General features: G+C 42.5%; 1 protein-coding gene across 3 annotated transcripts in view; it reads right to left on the minus strand.

The window, feature by feature from the left end:
- The window catches only part of sfswap (splicing factor SWAP), a 115,787-nt gene that overhangs the window by 42,774 nt on the left and 52,331 nt on the right, over positions 1–20,682 (minus strand). For all 3 annotated transcript variants that reach the window (XM_071914674.2, XM_071914677.2, XM_071914676.2), the window contains one exon: positions 15,307–15,503. In XM_071914674.2, coding sequence (XP_071770775.1) covers positions 15,307–15,503 — 197 coding nt within the window. The remainder of the gene's footprint in view (positions 1–15,306; positions 15,504–20,682) is intronic.

A 20,682-nucleotide genomic window follows, 5' to 3' on the forward strand; every position in this document is an offset into this window, starting at 1 on the left:
CTGACTCTTCTGTGAGGATGGTCTGAGCTTGCAAACCATCTTCCAGCCACTCTCCGATATTGTTAGATGCACTCAAAAACGAGCCATGGATCACTATGAATGTACTCATACATACAGCTTCTGGGGGTGAAGAAAACATTGATTGTTGGTGCCAAGCTTTGTTGCTGTAACGATAACCACCGGAGGTAACCACTCTGTGACAATATCCATCAGTTAAACTCATCATAGGTGATAATAACCACAGGACACGGACATTATGGATGACAATAGCCACGGGAGACAGTTGTTATGGGTGACAACAACTTCAGGAGATTGCCATTGTTGACAATTCTCTTCCTTGTTTACCTAATATATAAAATGCATCCCTTCCTGAGTGCCAAGAAGATTTCCCACCACTGGTCACACCCAACCACAAGGGCTGGAAAGGGACAAACTAGGGGGGGTCTCATGCAGCGCTGATTGGTAGATTTTCTCTTGCTGAACCCCAACATGTTATTTAGATTGAAAATAAGGCAATATTTTACCATGAAAAAGTTACATAATGTATCTTTAAAAGGGAGGATAAACATCTGACAGCCCTCCGCCTGTGGCCAAGAAAGATCTAAGGATGCATGTGAGGATGGCCATGCATTTTAAAAATCACTTAAATGTTTGTTCAGAGAAGCAAACCAAAGGAAAGGAAAAGGGCAGATAAGAGGGTGGGGGTTTGGGTGTATAGCGATTCATCTCCTAGTAAAACAGGGTCCAGTAAAAGACCATAATAATTTCCCCGGCGCCTGTGTAAATCTCTTTGCACAGCCTTTTGAGGTTAACACTGGAAGAAAGCAATGTCTAGGCCAGAAGTGAACACAAAAGGGAAACTCACTCAGCTAAAATACTCACTTGTGAGAGACTGAGGGCCTTATTTTCATGAATAGGCTCAACCAACAGATATTTGGTAATTTTGTGACCAGAGGTGTTAGCGCAGTGCTGGCACATCTGCGATGCGCTAGTAAAAGAGGGTGGATTAGGCGGAATAAATTATCAGTGGGTGTGGTAGTGGCTGGCGTCAATCATGGCCGATCAAATCAGCTCCTCTCACTCCCTTGAAAAGCAGTGTGCTTCCCCGCTATGGCGCACTGACAGTTTCATAATGGATGAGGACAGTCCAGACCAGCTGTGCCAAAAAGCCTCTCTCAAGAAGAAACTGATTTCCTTGTCCGGGAGGTGCAGAGTTTCAGGGCGCAAATATATGGCAGCCTAAATATGCCGCCAAGGGCAGATGATGTCCCTTTTTAAGTTGAATTCATGTTTGTGGAGTTATTGAAGTCCCTGTCACCATATTACCGTGCGTAATGATTCACATCAACAGTTTTATGTTGGAAGACAATGATTCACACAATAACCACATGTGCAGATACAACTTTATTGTACAATAAAATGTGCTTCCACTATTTTGTCGGTTGCCTGTAGTTTGTTTCACATAAGTGATAAAAAAGGTTGTGTCCAGTTAGTAATTGGCTATGTTTACATGGGCACAATAATGCCACTATTGCCAATACTGCAAGTAAGGAAATGGTCCGATTTAGCTGTGGACATAATTTCAGAAACTGACAACTCCCCATAATTATCCCATTTTTATGACTGAAGCACTTATTTTGATTATTCAGAAATAATTGCTGAAATAGGTTTTTTGCTAAAAAAAAAAAAAAAAAGATTCTGCACTACCACATAATGTTGTTTGTCGTAACCACAGGCCTATCTCCATTGCAATTACAAAATGCCATGCTTCATGCATTACTTTTGGGAAACTTGTGGGGGAAAAAAGTAGATGACGAATACAACTGATGCACCCCCGGAAACCCATTGTTTTTGGATGAAAATATGGAGTGAGAATAGGTGGGACAACTAAAAAACTTAAAAACTTAAACAACTTAAAAATGTTCCGAAGGTGTTTTGTGGAGCTGTGTGAACCGCATCCAGTGTGCCACCAGGATGTCACTGTCTGTGCTCCTGTAGCCCTGATGAGAGTGGCAATTGCACTGTATAAACTTAGAAGCTGCGCATAATACAGTCATAGCCAGCCAGCTATGTGTGCCCAAAAGCACCATAAAGTGGTGTGTGTGTGTACCTATTCTGCAAGAGCATGTTGCTAGTTGTGCAAGATTTAATCAAGGTTCCCACATTGGATGAAGCATGTGCAATCGAACAGCGCTTTGAAAATGCGCACAAACAGATATTGGTAAGAATCACCCCTTAATCTAGACCATTAGATATTCTGCTTAAATGCTGCTTCATTTCTCTAGCTCTTGCAAAGTTTGCATTATTGGTCCAAGCACAACAGCATTAGTCTCTGCCATTTTTATTGTCACTGAGCTTGCATTCTACCTGTGGTGCCATTTCTCCTTCCTCATCACGCTGTCTCTTCTTTTGAAAGTATTTTTCTATACTCTGTTGAAAGTGCAGGACGCAAAAAAGTTGTCAACTTGGATCAAATAGCAATCTGGTCTATGGTTCTCATTAAAACGAACTGCAGTAAATTAAATATGAGAAGGCTTTCATTTGGTGAGTTGATGCAATACAAAGACAGCTAAAATCTGTGTTTTTATTATCGACTCAGAAAAGCGAAAAGATGCAGGCTAACTTACGTGAAGTAAACAGCAAAGGACATCAAACCATGTCTCACTGCCCTCTCACTGTATGTGTATTTAGTCAGTCCACAGCAAGAAAGAGGGGGAATCGCTATGTTGTGAGTGATACAACAAGGAGTGGAGGAGCTGATGGTCTACTGGTCTGTGCATCGTGAAATGACAGCTGCACAGCCAGCACTATATAATGTGATGTCAATTTGACAAACTTTAAGATTAAAATGAAAAACATTTTAAAAAAATCTTCCTGGGCAGCCACCCAGGTAAAAGTTATGTATGGGAAACCCTGCTGTTTATGTATGGGAAACCCTGCTCTGTGTGTGTGTGTGTGTGTGTGTGTGTGTGTGAGACATAACATCCACTTTAAGATATCTGACTTTACAAATTTTTGTAGAACCATCTGTTTTCTTTGATTTTCTCCGCTGCCTGCCTAGCTGATGTGGTGTACAGGTAACCCAGTGCACCACACGTACCTCATTAGACAATGGCAATGGAACACAAAATGCACATATATAAATACAACACAGAAAATCCTGTTGCACAAACAGAGTGAAATTTGCAGGCTGTGTGATTAAGATTTAATTTGCTTTGCTCATGTAAATCTATTTCAAACAGGAGATTACTGTAACAAGTATGCCTATAATTATATTCAAATATTTTTATTGGCTTTTTAAATGCAAAAACATACTATCGACGAGACCACAAACGACATCTACAAGATATAGAGAAAATAAAAACAATGATAAAAAAATACAAATTATTACACATATTACAGAGATTGTCAGTCAATTAGATCATAGTCCTATGTTTCAGTGTCTCTAGCAGGGAATTCCAGGTCAAAGTAGTCCAAAAATGGCTGCCAGACTCTATAGAATCTTTGGGTGGATCCCCTGGTTGAGTATTTCAGCCTCTCAAGCTTTAAATGCGCATCACATCCCCAACCCAGCGCCTGTGTGTAGGAGGAGTAGCTGATCTCCAATTAAATAAAATAAGGCGTCGAGCCAATAGAGATGAAAAGGCTATGGCGTCTGACTGGGCAACAGATACCGCCACCTCGTCAGGGACCACACCAAAGACTGCAATTACGGGGTCAGGACTGATCTCCTTGTCGCAAATATAAGAAAATGTCTCAAAAATAGAAGACCAAAATTGTACCAACATTGGGCATGACCAGAAAATAGAGGGTGGCTGGAGCCTGATGGCATCGGGAGCAAGTTGTACGTCCGGATATATCCTGGCAAGCCTGCTCCTAGAGAGATGGAGCCTATGGAACACTTTAAATTGAAGCAAACCATGTCTGATACAAATAGAAGTTGAATGTATTCTCTTAATTGCCAATTGCCAGGAGCTATCCGAGATCTCATAGCCAAAGTCCTCCCCCCAAGCCGCCCTAATATGGTTAAGTGACGGGGATGCAATCATTTGAATAGCACAATACAATCTACTCACAAGTCCCCTTTGATTTGGGTCCCCATCCAACCACTCATCCATCCAACTATTTGGCGGGAGTAACGGAAAAGAAGAGAAATGCTTCCTAACAAAGGCATGCACCTGTAAATACCTGAAAAAATGTGAGCGGGAGATATTGTACTCACTCACTAACTGCTCAAAAGACATGAACACACCGTCCTTAAAAAGATCCTTTACCTGTTTTAGATCATTCCTGAACCATAACTTGAATGCTGCATCCATGAGTGAGGGTGAAAAAAGTGCATTAGCCACAATTGGGAGAGAGGGCAAAGCCTGTCTGTGCTTAAAGTGAGTCCTGAACTGGGACCATGTTCGAAGTGAGCCACTCACAATGGGGTTATTTGTGAGGCGCTGTTTACTGAGTGGTAATGGAGCACATACTAAAGAAGGTAAGGACACAGGGTGGGTGGAATGTTCTTCCATTTCGGCCCACACAGTTCCACCCCCTTCATAAGATGCAGAGACCCAATATATTAGTTTATGAATATTAGCCGTCCAGTAATATTGTAGGAAATTTGGTAGTGCTAAGCCTCCAGCCTCTTTCTGCCTCTCCAGATGTGCCTTTCTTATCCACGGAATAGTCTTATTCCAGATAAAGGCAGATATGGACTTATCTAGCTCCTTAAAAAAGGACTTCGGGATGAAAATAGGCACTATTTGAAACAAGAATAAGAACCTGGGCATAATTGTCATCTTGACAGAATTAACCCTGCCAGCTAATGATATAGGAAGTGCTGACCAACGGATAAGGTCCTGTTTGGCCCTCTCCAGGGCTGGTTTAAAGTTATGTTTGAATAAATCACTGTATCTACGGGTTACTGATACGCCAAGATATGTAAAAGTGTCCCGAGTTTCTTTCAATGGATATGCCTCAAATGACATCTGTTGAGCCTGGTCATTGACAGGGAAGAGCAAACTCTTAGTAAGGTTGATTTTATATCCTGAAATCTTACCAAAGTTAGAAATAATTTCTAATGCCTTAGGAATAGAGATGCTAGGGTTAGACAGATAAAGTATGAGGTTGTCTGCATATAAAGACAGTTTGTGGGTTTGACCCCCCCTATCAATACCCGTGAGGTCCCCGGCACCCCTTAGGGCAACCGCAAGTGGTTCGATGGCGAGGTCAAACAGGAGAGGGCTCAGCGGACAGCCTTGTCTAGTCCCTCTACGTATAGGGAAATAATGAGAAATAATCCTATTGGTACGGACTGAGGCCAGGGGTGTAGCATATAAGACCCTTATCCAAGAACGAAAAGTAGGTCCAAAACCAAACCTCTCCAAAGTTGCGAAAAGATACTCATACTCAATCTGATTGAATGCTTTGTGGGCATCTAAGGAGAGCAGTACCTCCGCTGTAGGTGGAGTTTCAGGAGAATAGAGAACATTGAACAGCCTGCATAAGTTACCAAAAAGCTGCCCCCCATAATAAAGCCGGTCTGGTCTGGGTGTATCACTGTATGCATAACCGACTCCAGTCTACTAGCTAGAACCTTGGTTAATATCTTATAGTCGCAGCAGAGCAAGCTCACAGGCCGAAATGACTCACACTTTAAAGGGTCTTTTTCCCTTCTTGAGAAGGACTGAAATCGTGGCCTGAGTCATTGTAGAGGGGAGTGATTCACGCTCCAGTGCCTCAGTATACACACCCTTTAGAAGAGGGGTTAGTTTGCCTGATCATTTTTTGAAAAACTCAATCGGGAAGCCGTCAGGCCCTGGAGCTTTACCGCTCTTCATCTTTCTAATTGCCTGATCAATTTCAGCTGCTGAGATACTGCTATCAAGATCCGTCCTATCTCGTGGGCCTACGGTCAGCATCTCAAGACTATCGAAAAACTGAGCCATTTGCACGCCATCGCAATTTTCGGTGGCGTAGAGGTCCTCATAAAATTTCCTAAATTGATTATTTATGCCTTTTTGATCAGTTGTTATTCCGTCTGGAGTGTCAATCTCTGCTATAAATCCAACCTCTACAGATTGTCTTAACTGGTGGCATAGTAGTTTACTAGCTCGTTCCCCATGCTCGTAAAACTCTTGATGAGATTTGAGATGAAGCTCCTCAGCCACCCCAGTCGAAAGGGTATCAAATTCCGTCAGCAAAGCTATTCTCTCCCTATAGAGGTCAGCAGAGGGAGCTGCTGAGTGTCTATGATCAACATCATTTATCAAAGAGATCAGTTCATTAAGGCGTGCTGACCGTCTTTTGTCCATACTGGTATTATAGGATATTATCTGTCCACGCAAGTACGCTTTCATCGTTTCCCAAAGGTTACAATAGCTCGTATCTGGCAACTGATTCATTGCCAGAAAGAAGTCAATTTGATTAGATAGGAAGCTAACAAAATCTTCGTCAGACAAAAGACGTTGATTAAGTCAGCAGGTGCGTTGTGGAGGCTCATTATTTGGAAAGCAAAGAGCCATTGTCACTGGGCTATGGTCAGAGACAATGATGCCCTCATATTCACTAGACCTCAGCAGGGGGAGGAGTTTCTTGTCCAGGAATCCTGGAATACGATTGGTGCGCTGGAGAAAAGAAAGAATACTGTCTAGACACCGGATTTCTATACCTCCATGCGTCAATCACCCCGTACGCCTGGAGAAAGGCATTAATAGTCTCTGCTGATTTACTTAGTGTTCCAGGTGTGGCTCTGGAGCGATCCAGAGTGAGGTTTAGAACACAGTTTAAGTCTCCCCCGAGAATCAATTGGTGACTATTCAGCTGTGGAAGTAGAGGAAAAAAAAAACACAGAAACATTTTTGCATTATCCCAGTTGGGGGCGTAAACGCATGCAAGTACCACTGGTAAATTAAACAGATGTCCTTGAACAATAATAAAACGACCGTTTTTATCAGAAATTACCTTTGATTGCACAAATTGCACATCCCTATGAATGAGAATGGCTGTGCCACGGCATTTAGCATTAAATTTAGAATGGAAAATCTGGGAAAAGCCCCCCCTACTAAGTCTAGTGTGGCCCTTATTAAGCAAGTGAGTTTCAGTTAAGAGTGCTATGTCTGTTCGCAGCTTTAATAAGTGTGAAAACACCTTACTATGCTTTACTGGATGGTTAAGCCCTTTGGTATTCCAATTTGTAAATGTAGTTTTTGCCCGCCCTGATCTACTAGTATTAGGGACCGCCATATGCCGGTATCAAAAATGACATAATAGCAGCCTGACTAGAAACAGCATGGTCGTAAAACATTCTAAAGAGTAGCAATTCTCTGTATGAATATTGTGTTAAGAGTCGATAGCGAAAGACATGAAAAAAACAGAAAGCAAAATGACACGACATAAAACACACCATTCACAAAACCCCATTACTGGCCCCTCCCCAAATGAGAGGCTGCATATACCCCCAATCGCACGCTGTCGCACAACATATCAAAGCTTACCTTGTGAGACTGAGCCTCACCAGAACTATATGAACATCAGAATAAAATGTTGCAGCCAAACTTAACCATAGTCAAACATAAAACACACTCATTAAATTTCCAAACTAGTGCCTAAATTATGTCCCACTTTATGTGGATAACGTCGGCCACTATATAGAATTTCCGTGGAATCCTACTAGTATCAGACAGGAGGATAGCCATCCTGCCAAGAAATCATTAAACCAACCAATTATGTGTCAAACAGGGCCCTGCCAACCCAAAATGAAAAGTTAAATGTATTTACCCTTTTGCTGGTGGTCACTGGAAAAAGTAAAACATCATTAAACTTAAGCAAAGTCTTTAGCCTATTTGAGATGGGCTATAAAGGTGGCAGTCCAAGTAACATTAATCCAACATACCGGCGTACATCAGATGTGGAACAATACAGAAAGAACGTCGCAGACCGTTGTCACACTTTGCGTTTCAGGTTCTTCATTATGAAGTCCTTGGCCTGTTTGGGATCCTTAAAGCTTGTACGCTCGCCATCCGACGTCGTTATCCTTAGCTCTGCTGGGTACCACAGGCCGTACCGAATCCCCTCGCAGGTCCTCAGCAAGCCCCGCACCTCGTTGAACTCAGCCCGCTGCTTGGCAACCGCCTGAGTGTAATCCGTTTGGACGCGGATTGTATCACCGTCCCCGGTGGTCAGTTGATTCATCTGCCCGGCTTTTCTTAGAATTGCCTCCTTCTCCTGGAAATAGTGGCATCTGATGACAAAGGCTCTCGGTGGATCACTGTCGCCTGGCCTCACACGCAGTGTACGGTGTGCCCGGTCAAGTAAAGGGAGCTTATCGAGGCCAAGTGTGTCCTTCAGGCACTGAGATACAAAGTCAGTCGGGCGCTTTCCGTCCTCTCACCTCTCCTTTACCCCGGTAATGCGTAGGTTGCAACGGCGCGACCGTGCCTCCAGGTCCTCGTTTCGTGCCTTCTGAGTGGCGAGTTCCCTCTGCACGGTAGCCATGTCCCACTCCAGAGCGGTAATCAAATCGGAGTGGCTGTCAGCTGCAGACTTGAGGATGACCACCCGTTTATCCAGAGCCTCACTTTTGGCGTTAGCGTTATCATTGGCAAGTTTAAGTTCTGTTCTGAGCTGGTCAACCTGGTTCCGAATTTCGGCAGATTGTGCCTCCACTTTGGTGAATAGTTCAGTCTTCAGCTCGGCGATCGCTTGGAGGATAGCATCCTGCCCGGGTCTCAGGTCAGGTGTAGCATTAGCATCTGGGTTAGCCCTGGGGGCCAGCACATGTGTCGGGCATTTTTCGTGTGAGTTTTTCAACAATTTTCGCCGGCGTAGAATCAAAATATCAAACCTAGTGCACGGTCTTGACTTCGCTGATGAGTGATTCGGATAATCATAACATTAATTAGCTGCTTCCATATGAAATAACAGTTCTAGCGAGGAGCTCCGTAAAAATGCGTCCTCACATGGCGCCGCTCAGACCGTCAGTCCGTATGCCTATAATTAAATGGATAGCACAACTCAGTCAAGGCTAAGGTGAGAGATAAAACATACCTAATGCTTTGAATGTAAATGTGCATAGATAAGCTGCCGGCCTGTCAGGCGGTGTGGCTCATTAAGGACTAAGTGGCAGCAGCAGCAGAAATAAGCCAGGCAGCAGTCGCAACTCAGCAGACCAGTGCCTACACCTCATCCATTCAAAACAACTTACTCAGCTGTGGCAAGCCACGAACACCGTGTATGTGTGTGTGTGTGTGTGTGTGTGTGTGTGTGTGTGTGTGTGTGTGCGTGTCCGCCTTTTTGTCTGTCTGAGTGTGTATACCGATTCACAGAAAATCAAAGCATTTTCTACTGAGAGGGCCATAGACATACAGTATGTTGTGCTACACACAAACACACAGAAACACACACAAAAAGAGCTCCAGGGAGCGTGCATTAGTTGCACCAATTAAGTGCTGCTTCTCTCAGTAGGCTGATGAAGATGAAGAGGTTCCCTTAGCGACCAGACATTCATCTCTTAATCTTTTAACGCATGGTTACATAAGCGGAAAACCACTATCAATAGAGCCACACACAGACACACAAACTGACTTTTCCTCTATTAGATGTGAAGGTGCTTGTGATCATTTCATTTGCACATGATCAATAAAGAAAACCTTTGAAGGGCAAAAACAATTGTGAAAAGAAAATGTTATTTGCTATCAGCATGTATTCATGCTCACTCAGACACAAAGACTGAGGCTGTTTTAGCAAGGCACACAGAACTATCTGTGTCAAATCCGATTTTCCATCACTGAACCTCTGACAGGAGATTTGAAAATAGTTCAGATCTTGAAAAAAGTAATAAGCTTAACAGAAAGAGAAAAAAGCATGGAGACAAAATGAGCCACCAACCTCTAAGTCTAGTCAGAGGTGTGGACTTGAGTCATTATGACTTATTAAATAACTTGAGACTTGACTTAGACTCGTACTCATGACTCAAGACTTGCTTGTGACTCAAGGTATAATGACTTGATAGGACTGACAAGTCACAATATTTATTTCCAATATGTGTAAGCAAATTATGAAAAATGTAATTCTAACTTGCTCTGTTTTGCTCAGACACAAGACTTTAATGCAGGGGTGGGCAATCGTGCCGCAGAGGGCCAACAGCCTGCAGGTTTTTGTTCCAATCAGACTACACCAGCTGATTTCATTGATTAGTCCCGCTCCTCATGTCGAAGATGTGCTAATCAGTGAAATCACCTGCTGTAGACTTCCCTCAGCATTCAGGGCTCAACTGTTTTCACATCTCCATCATCCGTAATTGGTGGCGTTTTCGATCTCACCCTCTCATTTGAACCCCATGCCAAGCGCATAACTAAAAAAGCCTTCTTTCACCTAAAAAGCATTACCCGTCTCCGTCCATCCCACTCATTCTCAGCCGCGGAAACACTCATTCATGCATTCATCACCTCAAGGCTTGACTACTGCAATAGCATTCTTTATGGCTCATCTTCCAGAATCCTCAATAAATTACACTACATTCAGAACTCTGCCGCTCGTATACTCACTCACTCCCGCAGGAGAGACCAAGTCACCCCTGTCCTCCAAACCTCCACTGGCTGCCAATTCAACAACAAATACAGTTCATACTACTGTTCATCACCTACAAATCCCTCCACAGCCTGGCCCCCTCTTACCTCTCTGATCTCCACTGGCACACTTCCTCCCGTACCCTCAGATCTGCGGACGCAAACCTCCTGGTCCCCCTCACAAGGACCAAGCACAGAACCTGGGGTGACAGGGCCTTCTCCACCGCTGCCCCCTCCCTCTGGAACTCTCTCCGCAAACACATCCAAGACTCACATGATCTCTCAAAACCCACCTGTTCAAGATTTCTCTCTTTCTCCCTCCTGACCCATGTTTCTGTCTTTTCTGTCTTTTGTGCCTTGCTTTATTGGCCTACCCCTTGTTTTGTTTGTTTTGATACAGTTTTACATAGTTGGTTTTAGTTTTTTTTTACTTGCAATGTATTTGTACACTGTTTGTATTTATGCTCATACTATTTCATGTAAAGTGTCTTTGAGTATCTTGAAAAGCGTTATACAAATAAAATGTATTATTATTATTGTGGCAATGCCAGACTCAATGTATCGTATGTCCAGGAACTTTGTACTTGTGTTGTGGCGTGCAGCTAACATTAGCCAGCATCATTTTTCTACCCTGTATTCCGTGTGCAAGGTGAGATGATGGAACCTTAATTATTTATCACCAATTGGCATCAGTTTTTCCCCCCCCAATTGGTAATACTAGTGCAGTGCCCGTTCGCCCTGCTGCTGCACAGAGCGCTGTTCGCTTGTTTATTCAAAGTTTATTAATGAATTAATTAATAAAGTATTTATTAATACTTTATAGTATGATTGTTTATATCCAAGGATTTTAGAATCAAAAATAGCGAGAGTAGCTGTATGAAAAAACAAGTGAGTCATAAATTAAAGTTTTGCCTTCCACCACCTCAATTTTGTGCAGCACCTGAAAAGAGTGGTAGGTTAAGTAAAACATGCTGGGTAAATGTCAAGGTAGGTAACATTAGCTAACAACTGTTATGCCTGTATTAATGTCAGTTTAAAAACACGTTGAGTAGCTTACTGCTATAACTCATGCATGTAACATTAGACCACTCCAGTGTGTGTACACGGTTTGGTTACTGTTGCACTCTATACTCATTTTCTAAGGTTAAATGTTTCTGCATAAGGAAGAGAAACCAACCTTGAGTGCATGTGTGTGGTGCGTGCTGATTTTTTTTCAGCTCCTGTATGTGTGTGCTGCAAAAATGCCTGACTCATACAGTACAGTGCATTCTGGATAAATTAACTATTTATTGATCACTGACACCAAAAATTCGGACTGTGCATGTACCTGAAATAAAAATTGATCCATTTACAGTAGCTCAACATAAACTGGCAGTTAAAGTTTAATGAATAAATAAATCAAACAAATAATTTAACAAACAATTTAGTAAACTAGCAAGAGTGCAATCAATGGAACATAGACCTACCTTTTTTTTTTACTCAGTTCAACAGATAACATTCTGTTAAGCCATCCTTCCAACACACGGCTGAGACAAGCAATATGATTGGATTTTGTCTGTTTTACCTAGCTGGGACTAAGAGAGTTCAGGTGACAGTCGCACTTGAATTCTGCAGCTTGGCCACTGGTGACATGATAGACGGTATGGTAGACAGTATGGTAAACATGGCTCTTCTAGGTGCAGTCTCTTCCCTGTCTGTCATTAGAGTCCGAAATGAAAATCTGACAACAGCTAGTTGTAGTTTGTGTGGCCCAAAACTTTTTACCCTTTACTTTTCACACTTTGGCTAAGGGTGCTCCGATCGATCGGCCACCGATCGTTATCGGCCGATATTTGTTCTAAATAGTTTGATCGGTGGTCTCTATAAAGGCCGATCAGAAACGCCGATCAGATGACGCAAAACATGCGAGACAATTTCTCTACGCGCCGCTAAAATGGCTTCACCGGTCTGGCAGTTCTACCAGGTGTCTGAAAAAGACAATACATTCGCAAAAATGTTAGGGAGAGACAAGTTGGGAAGAGATCCAAACAGAAGTAGTCTCTTTGTGCGGTCTGTCTCTCGCTCTCGCTCTCTCTCTCTGTCTCTCGCTCTCTCTCTCTCTCTCTGTGTGTGTGTGTGTGTGTGTGTGTGTGTCACGCTCTCTCTCGCTCTCTCTGTGTGTGTGTGTGTGTGTGTGTGTGTGTGTGTGTGTGTGTGTGTGTGTGTGTGTGTGTCGCGCGCTCTCTCGCTCTCTGTCTCGCTCACTCTCTCTCTCTCGCTCGCTCTCTCCCCGGACCCGTCTGTTCGCCTCCCATTGCACACGCAGGCGTGAGGGATATTTTTTTTTCCATGCCAAGAAGACGACAGGCTGAATTCCCAAAAAGAAGAACTAAGGGTTATTAACGTTATTTGGAATACAGCTGGGTTTCCGAGACTAGCAGATTAGCTGTATATAGGCTACTGTAGGTGCTAGTCAGTATCCACTGAGTGGACTGAAAACGTTAATACCGTATTTACTTTTTAACTCTGACTCTGAATGTTTGCTCCCTCAATCCAGATTAATATTGAAAAATATTTTGTTATGTTGCAGTTTTTATAGTCTCTAAAGTTGGAGTAAATTGATAAAGGCCCTGAGTTTTCCGTCTATTGGAATTGATTTTTGTTGCCTCAGTAGGCCTATATATAATTTATTGTTTTAACTTGGTGTGTTGTGCACATTTAGCTTTTATTCTTTTAATTTTTATTTTATAAAATTGTATTTATTTTATTCCACAGGAAAGCTATATTTGTTAAGATTTAAGCTGCTCCCAATAACCAAGCGTAGGCTGCTATGGTTAAAGTTGTGTCTCTAAGAGAGAGAGTGGAATATGTTGCACATGTTGCCTGCCAATAAACAGTTGTCAATTCATGATACTTTCTCATCTCTTAATTTTAATACTTAATATACAATGTTGTTAAGAATAGTTAAATAAATAAATAATGCTACACGATGAATAGAAGGCTTCAAATAGACCCCGTGATCGGTGATCGGTATCGGCCGATACTGCTTCCAGCGATCGGTGATCGGCCCCAAAAATCCTGATCGGAGCACCCTTATTTTTGGCCCTTTTGGCTAACCCTTATCAGCAGTGATTGAGTCTTCCTTCATAGGACATCTGTCATCTTAATAGCCCAACAAGATTTAACCCTCAATATGATGTCACAAACCTGCAATTGAGGGCACAGCAGTTTGGTACTTCTTCAACATTACACACTACCAAAATGGTAGTAATGGAAATATTTCACATACAGTATTCAACCGCTATTTTTAGGTGAAAATCCCTTTAGGCCAGGCTGGATACAATTTGTTCTGAAAATATGGGCTTGTATTTATAAATCCGTCACTTTATCAGTGGTTTTATGGAGTTAGAAACTGAGCATCATATGATTATGCTATGTTTACATTAACCTAAATACAACATGTTACTGACCATGTGCTTTAAGGACAATTCTGGTTGTTTTCAAGCTGGGCCCCGTTTTCCTAGTTTTTGCCATCATGGCAATTGTGTTCAAAATTTCAGTTGAACCCAAAAAGCGATTAAAACACGTCCTTTCACTGCAATAACCCTAACTGCAATGGGACTTGCCTACATCCAATTTCCCATTATCCATTATCCATCCCTAAAACTTAAATCATATATATATATATATATATATTAAATCATTTTTGGCTATTAATATGATGTCCAATGTCCTTTTTTTTTTTTTTTCAGGGTCTGCACAAGTTGCCATTGAGGGTAATGCAAATGCTAACCCTAACCCTGTGAAAGGTTGACTGGGTGCCATTGATTTACTTAGTGGACAGAGCGTGTGTGGGTGGAAAACAGGTGACGAACCCAACCCGCCCACTGGTGCATCAAGGTGAATGTTTCAAGTGCAGGTAAATGGAGCGAAATTCCAAGGTCCCCAGGGTTGACAGGTGGCTCTGAAATATGCCAATTATTTGTTTGATGAATATTTGCAAAAATGATGTATCAAAGTATTAATATCACTGATGATAGTAAAAAAAATGTTTAAACAACTTAGAAGGTGGGGACACATAAAAAGATTTTTCCAGTCATAAGCAACAATGAAAAGATTGATTTAACAACTGAAATTTGCAGATTTTCAGTTTCTTGTGACACACACACACACACACACACACACACACACAACGGCTGTCTTTGAGGAGCACAAAGCGGACGCAGTTCTCTCACAAGAATGTGATTTTTCATGGTACACCTGCACTCGCGAGAATCCTTTTTTCCACAGTATTTTGATGCCAACACAAACATGTAGCCCATACAGTTTGTAGCAATTGTGGTTTATGCGGTGATTTGCATGGAAAAATTAGAGAGAAGACATTTGCGTTGGAATTGATCTACTAGGGAGCCTCACTAGGTCTCAGCCACCCTGAGGTTCTCAATGACTACAGTCTGGTTGCTGTAAGCTCTTAATTTGCCAAGTCATTTGGAAGACTGGTAAAGGAAGAGATCCTGGCCAAAACAGATTATCTCTTTGACCCATTTTAGTCTGCTATCAAGGCCAAGCAGGGTGTGCAAGCAGAGTGTACCAGACGCTACTATCACCCTGCTTGATCTTATATTTAAACACCTGGACTTGGACTCTTTGAGTTGTGACTTACTCATGACTTTAGCAAATGTGACTTGATCCAATCTCTGGGTTTAGCCCAAGTTAGACATACGGGCAAACGCAGACACCCACCCACCTCTAGCAACCATCCACCCACCTCAAGTTGTGCGGACGAGTCTAGCTCAGCTCTCTTGGCCTCAGGCTCTCCAGTGTGGGGGATGCGGAGGGTTTGGAGGAAGAGTGCCGCCTTCCTCTTCCTCTCTGCCTGCAGCTGTTTCTCCTTGGACTCCTTGGATGCCTGGGCCAGCTTCTCCCTGGCTGCAGCTGCGAGACGATCCTCCAGCTTCTGCTTGGCTAGAAGGAGCGAGGTAGAGGGGGCAAAGATAGGAGAGAGAGGTTAGATGAAGATGAAGGAACAGTGATCATGGCCTCTTCTCCCTCAGCTTTCACCTTTTTCACCACAGCTAGATGGACCTTTAGCTTCAGCTTGGCTGGGGGTGAGGAAGGAGAAAATGGTTTGCAGGGCAGAGAGAAGGAGAAAAAGACTGATTAGGCTCGGTTCTCCTCACAGCTTTTTACTGGCCACAGCTAGATAGTCTTGGAGAGCAAGGAAGTGAGGAGGTGGGGGTGGGAGACAAGGATGGAAAGAGGAATGGTCAGAAGTAGGGAGTAAACACAATACTGAAAGAGAGGTAGAGAGAGAGAAAGGAAGGAGGGAGAATGAGAGAGATGGAGACAGACAGGGAGAGAAACATGGGAGAGAGACTGGGAAAGATCAGAGGAAAAAGAGATAGAGGAGAGTGAGCGAAAGAGGCAGGTAGGGAGAGAGAGAGGGATGAAGTGAGTAATAGTCAAAAATAGGGAGTAAAGGGAATGGAAAGACTACTCTGAGGTAGTGAGATAAAGAACAAGAAACAGAAGTAAACAGAGAGAGAGAATTAGAGCCTGACAAGGGGGCGGGGGAGAGATGTCATTTGAGGCAAGAGAGGGAGAGGGAGGGTCTTATTCTGAGTGGTTTAGGAAGAAATAAACTTGAGGATATACTGTATAAAATGAAGAAGAGTGCAAAAGTAAGACCGCTCTAGGGGATCGAGAGACTACATCAAGAAGTCTTTACAATAACAACCTCTGATTTCCCCTGGGAGATCAATAAAGTATATATTCTATGCTTCTTGCGTTCTGCTAGGTTTGAGATATGATGACACAGACACCAGCCCAACACATAGGGAAGATTAAATTAAAAGAGTAACTAACACTATTATTTGCATCGTTTGAGTTGACTGGCTGATTTCTATGGCAAAGGGAGAATTCTGCTTACTGTATATTTCCATGCCTTGCGCTGTATTGACTCGATTGACTCACTGTCTGATTTTATCAACTCATGTTTTTTTCTGTATGGTATATGTTGTGGCGAGTTGTACTTTTATTGTGCTTTTATGTTATGTCTTTTAACATTTTTCTGTTATATTTTGTTTTTATCGTGTGTTTTTTTGTAAACCCTGTCAGCACATATCTTCCGCTTATGGGACAATATTTGAACGGTACGATTTTCATGCTTATCAAACCATTCTGTGACCACACCTGAGGACAATGTCAGGGGGAAAAGATCCACTCCATCAGGATAGAAATACTCCACTACAGGAAGAGAGTGATCACCCAAAACGGGGTGAATAAACCATCCACTGTGAGTAGCCCTGCCGTCTAAATAGTTGAGTGGATCAATACTTTAACAGCCAAATGCACCCTCCATAATTTCCAATATAATTTTGTTTCCTTTTGGACAGTTATTTCTTGTTTAAATAGTGTTTCCTGAATTGTGGCAGATATATGCGAGAGAAGTTTCTGGTGTAACTGGCGATGTCTGACTAAGTTTCTGGTCTAATTTATGAGGTCTGACTTTATCTCTGCTCTAAATGGTGAGGACTGACTAAGTTTCTGGTGGAGGCTAACTTTCTGCAGGAGTGAACATTAGGACAAAGAAAAGCAGAGGAGGAACGGAACACGTGGGTGGAGGAGCGGAGAGAGACAGACGGTTGAGGGACAGTGGAGGTGGAAAATATGAACGAGGAACGTCGGATGCGGGAGACGAGGAAATGAGATGAGAAAGTGGCAGAGGCACAGAGAAGGGTGGTGGTGTAGCATCGTGAGAGAGAGAAGACAGCGAGAGGAGAAAGCGAAGGAGAGCAAGAGAACGGGATGGGGCAGAGAGCAAGAGGATGAGTGAGACAGAGAAAAGGAGGCGAGAGAGAAGTGAAAGGAGGATGCGTGAGAGAAAACAAGTCATTTAAGTTATGCAACCACTCGGGCTACGGTTATCTCTCCAGGGTTAAAAATAGGCTGGCTGCCGAAGCGAATCATATTTGAGTCTAGTGCGAACAATGGCCTAGTGGAGCAGAATCCATCTGTACCCCTGACAGTGGAACCATCCACCTTTACAAAGCCAAGTCTGATTCAGGCTCCACATCTGCACCCCTCACAGTGTCACCCATCACTTTTATAACACTACACCTGACTGCAGCGTTTCTGTTGTAACAGGAGAAACAAGTATAGATTCTGTGCAGCCCGACAGCCCCATATATACAAAACTGACACATACAAGTACTTTAGGCTTGGGTCACGTCCACGCCTCTTTCTGGGGGAAAACAAGTGGCACAGACTGCAATACTAAATGGTATTTCTGAACACTGCCAACACATTGCTGGATCAGTCTTTAGGTTGAAGCTTTCCTGTATGACAAATAATAATTCAAATAATGATTTTCCAACACGGTCTGCAATTGAGCATTCACACTACATTCGAAAGCTCGACTTAATCCATCTTCTTCAAGCATGACCTGTCAGTCTCCCAGCAGAGAGCCGGTGCAATGATCCCGCTCACTGGCCAGAGATTTCCTACCCAGACATTTACTCCTATTTGATTGAGTCTGGAGTTAAAGCTATCAGTCGAATTAGCATTCCTGACACTTTCTTATAGCTGCTGTCAGTGAAATACTTCATTTCACACTTTTGAGTAGCAGTCCTGTTGCTGATGCTGCTACAGTATCTAGTGTTGGCGCTCTTATAGTGGTTTAAGCCTGTCACCATTTAGAGCACTGTTACCCAACTGGACTGTAAGTCTGTGCTGTCAATGCAACCAGTATCTGAAGCCCCAGTGGCCTCAAGATGTTGCTGTCATTCATGCGTTCAGGCTAGTGTATCTATAGACTAATGTGATATGTCTTGCCATAGTAAATGATAATATTGCTTTCATTTTCATTAGAGGAATTTATACAGCAAGCAACATGAAAACAAATTTAAATCTCTGGAAGCCCACAATTTATTTACCAATATGTTTATGCAAAAAGCTCATAAGTTGTAGTTAGACGGGCAAGCAGCATCGTGAAATAGTGCCTAGGCAGTAAACAACATTTGATTTCCCCAAAAACGGGGGCATGGCAGTGAGAGCCTACTGTATTTGTGGCGATGATGTAGTTCTTTCTGAATATGAGAAGAGGATTGTGAGAGTTGTGTGAAAATTTGCAGCTAAGGGAAAAAGATGGCTAGTTAAATATTCACAATAGTAGAAGTTTTACTTCCTTTTATAAATTATACACATCTCAACAAAGAACGAACAATCTGTAGAAGATGGTTTTCTCAAGTGAAGTGTACACTGTGATGAAGATTGATTGTGCACAGGTATAGAGGAGTAACACGTCTCACTCCTTACTGACTGTCTCTCTGTGACATTAGCAATAGCGCCATGAAAATCAATATTTTTGCTGAGAAATTGAATATTTGCCTCTTGATGCCCCACAGCACTGTAGCAATAGCACCATGGGAAAAAGATTATACTTAAGATGAAAAACACAGTATTAGGTGAGGGAATGGGACCAAAGGAAGGGTTAGGGTTAGGGACTATGCTTAAATAAAAGACCAGTACTTTATCTCTATATGAAGTCGCTACATTGTCTATCACTAGACTATCACTATATTTAATTGATTTCAGCATATAAAACAAAACACATTTAAGGGATACTGGCAATTACTACCAAATTTACTACCACCTCTATGATACATGCACATCCATTGGGAAATGTATGTAGGCTGTAAGATTCATGTACATCTCTCTGGGGAAACGCATTTGGTGTGTGTGGTTGTTTTCCAGCCCATCAATACAGATTAGCTTTCTGCTGTCTGCCATTGATTCCTCTACTATCTAATCAAGTTAGGCCTGCTGACTGACAGCCACTCTGCCATACAGCAAAGCCAATTCATTCAGCTATTCATTAGGCCTTTCCAGCCTCTTTCTCAAGCCGTCTGTCAGCTCTGAGAGAGACCATTACACTCCTGGTCTGTTCCACTGAACCTAAACGGGACCTGTCAGCCCCTTTGATACTGAAAAGTAGCACATTTGTCTTAAGTGTCTGCCTGTCTATCTTTTCCCAGCTGTCTTTTTGCTCTCGGGGAGATCATTACACTTTTGCTCTGTTCTTCTGGAGGTCAAGACACCCAGCAGTCAGCCCCCCTTCAAGGACTACACTGACTTTTTGGGAGTTTGGCCAATTGGTCACCTTACCCAATAACTGACAACATGATTAGCACCAAAATCATCTCTGTGTCTCCGGTAGAGAGCTTGGTCCAGTGCACATGGTAACACTTTAGCATCAAGTATGCCAAGTAATCGTGGGTGACTAGCATTATCCAAAGTATGAAGATAGACCTTTTAGTAATCCAAAAGCAGTATTGTTTTTGTTGTTGTTGTTATTCTATGGCCTGTAGATTCATAACTTCCAACCACAAAATGTCAGTCTTCATTATTAGTGAAGTCCATTACAAATCATCACAGCAGAAAAAGGCTGACTTTGATCACCTCGAAGTGGGAGGAGTGGGAGATCTTCTGGCACTGACAGTAGTTCCAAAGAGTGCATTCTTTGTTTATTTCACCAATCCCCTAAACAAGCCTGGCAGGTTTAGACAGGTGTTGTTACTATTAACTAACCATCTAGCCTTACAGCTGCTACAAGTTCTCATTTCCTCACTTTTAGGATAACGCTAGTCACCTACTATTACTAAACGTACTGTGTGCTAAAGTGTTAGCATGCACACTGGACAGAGCTATCTACAAGACTCACAGAGATGATTTTGGTGCCAATCCTCTCATCACATACTGGGTAAGGTGACCAATTGGCCAAAGTCTTAATAGTCAGTATAGTCCTTAAAGTCAGTATAGTCCTTTAAAGGGTCATTAAGTAATCTATGACTTTAATCTACCTCTACTGGCTGCCAAGGAATTGCAACAACATCGGCAGGTCTCTATCATTTGTTTTTTTGGCTTGAGAACGAGGCATTTTATAGAGGCTTTTCTCAGCACCTGGCGAAGTAATCATTGAGCCATTGGTATTGATCAATAGCCTTGTCCAACCCATGCAGATATACTGTATTATGGTCATTTTGTGATATGGAACTTATTGCACCTTTAATATAGAAAGCTAGCATGTTTGGTTTAAGTGTCTGTCTGTCCATCTTCGGCATCACACTCCTGGTCTTTGTGTGTG

The sequence above is a fragment of the Centroberyx gerrardi genome, chromosome 2, assembly GCF_048128805.1.
Source record: "Centroberyx gerrardi isolate f3 chromosome 2, fCenGer3.hap1.cur.20231027, whole genome shotgun sequence".
Lineage (NCBI taxonomy): Eukaryota > Metazoa > Chordata > Actinopteri > Beryciformes > Berycidae > Centroberyx > Centroberyx gerrardi.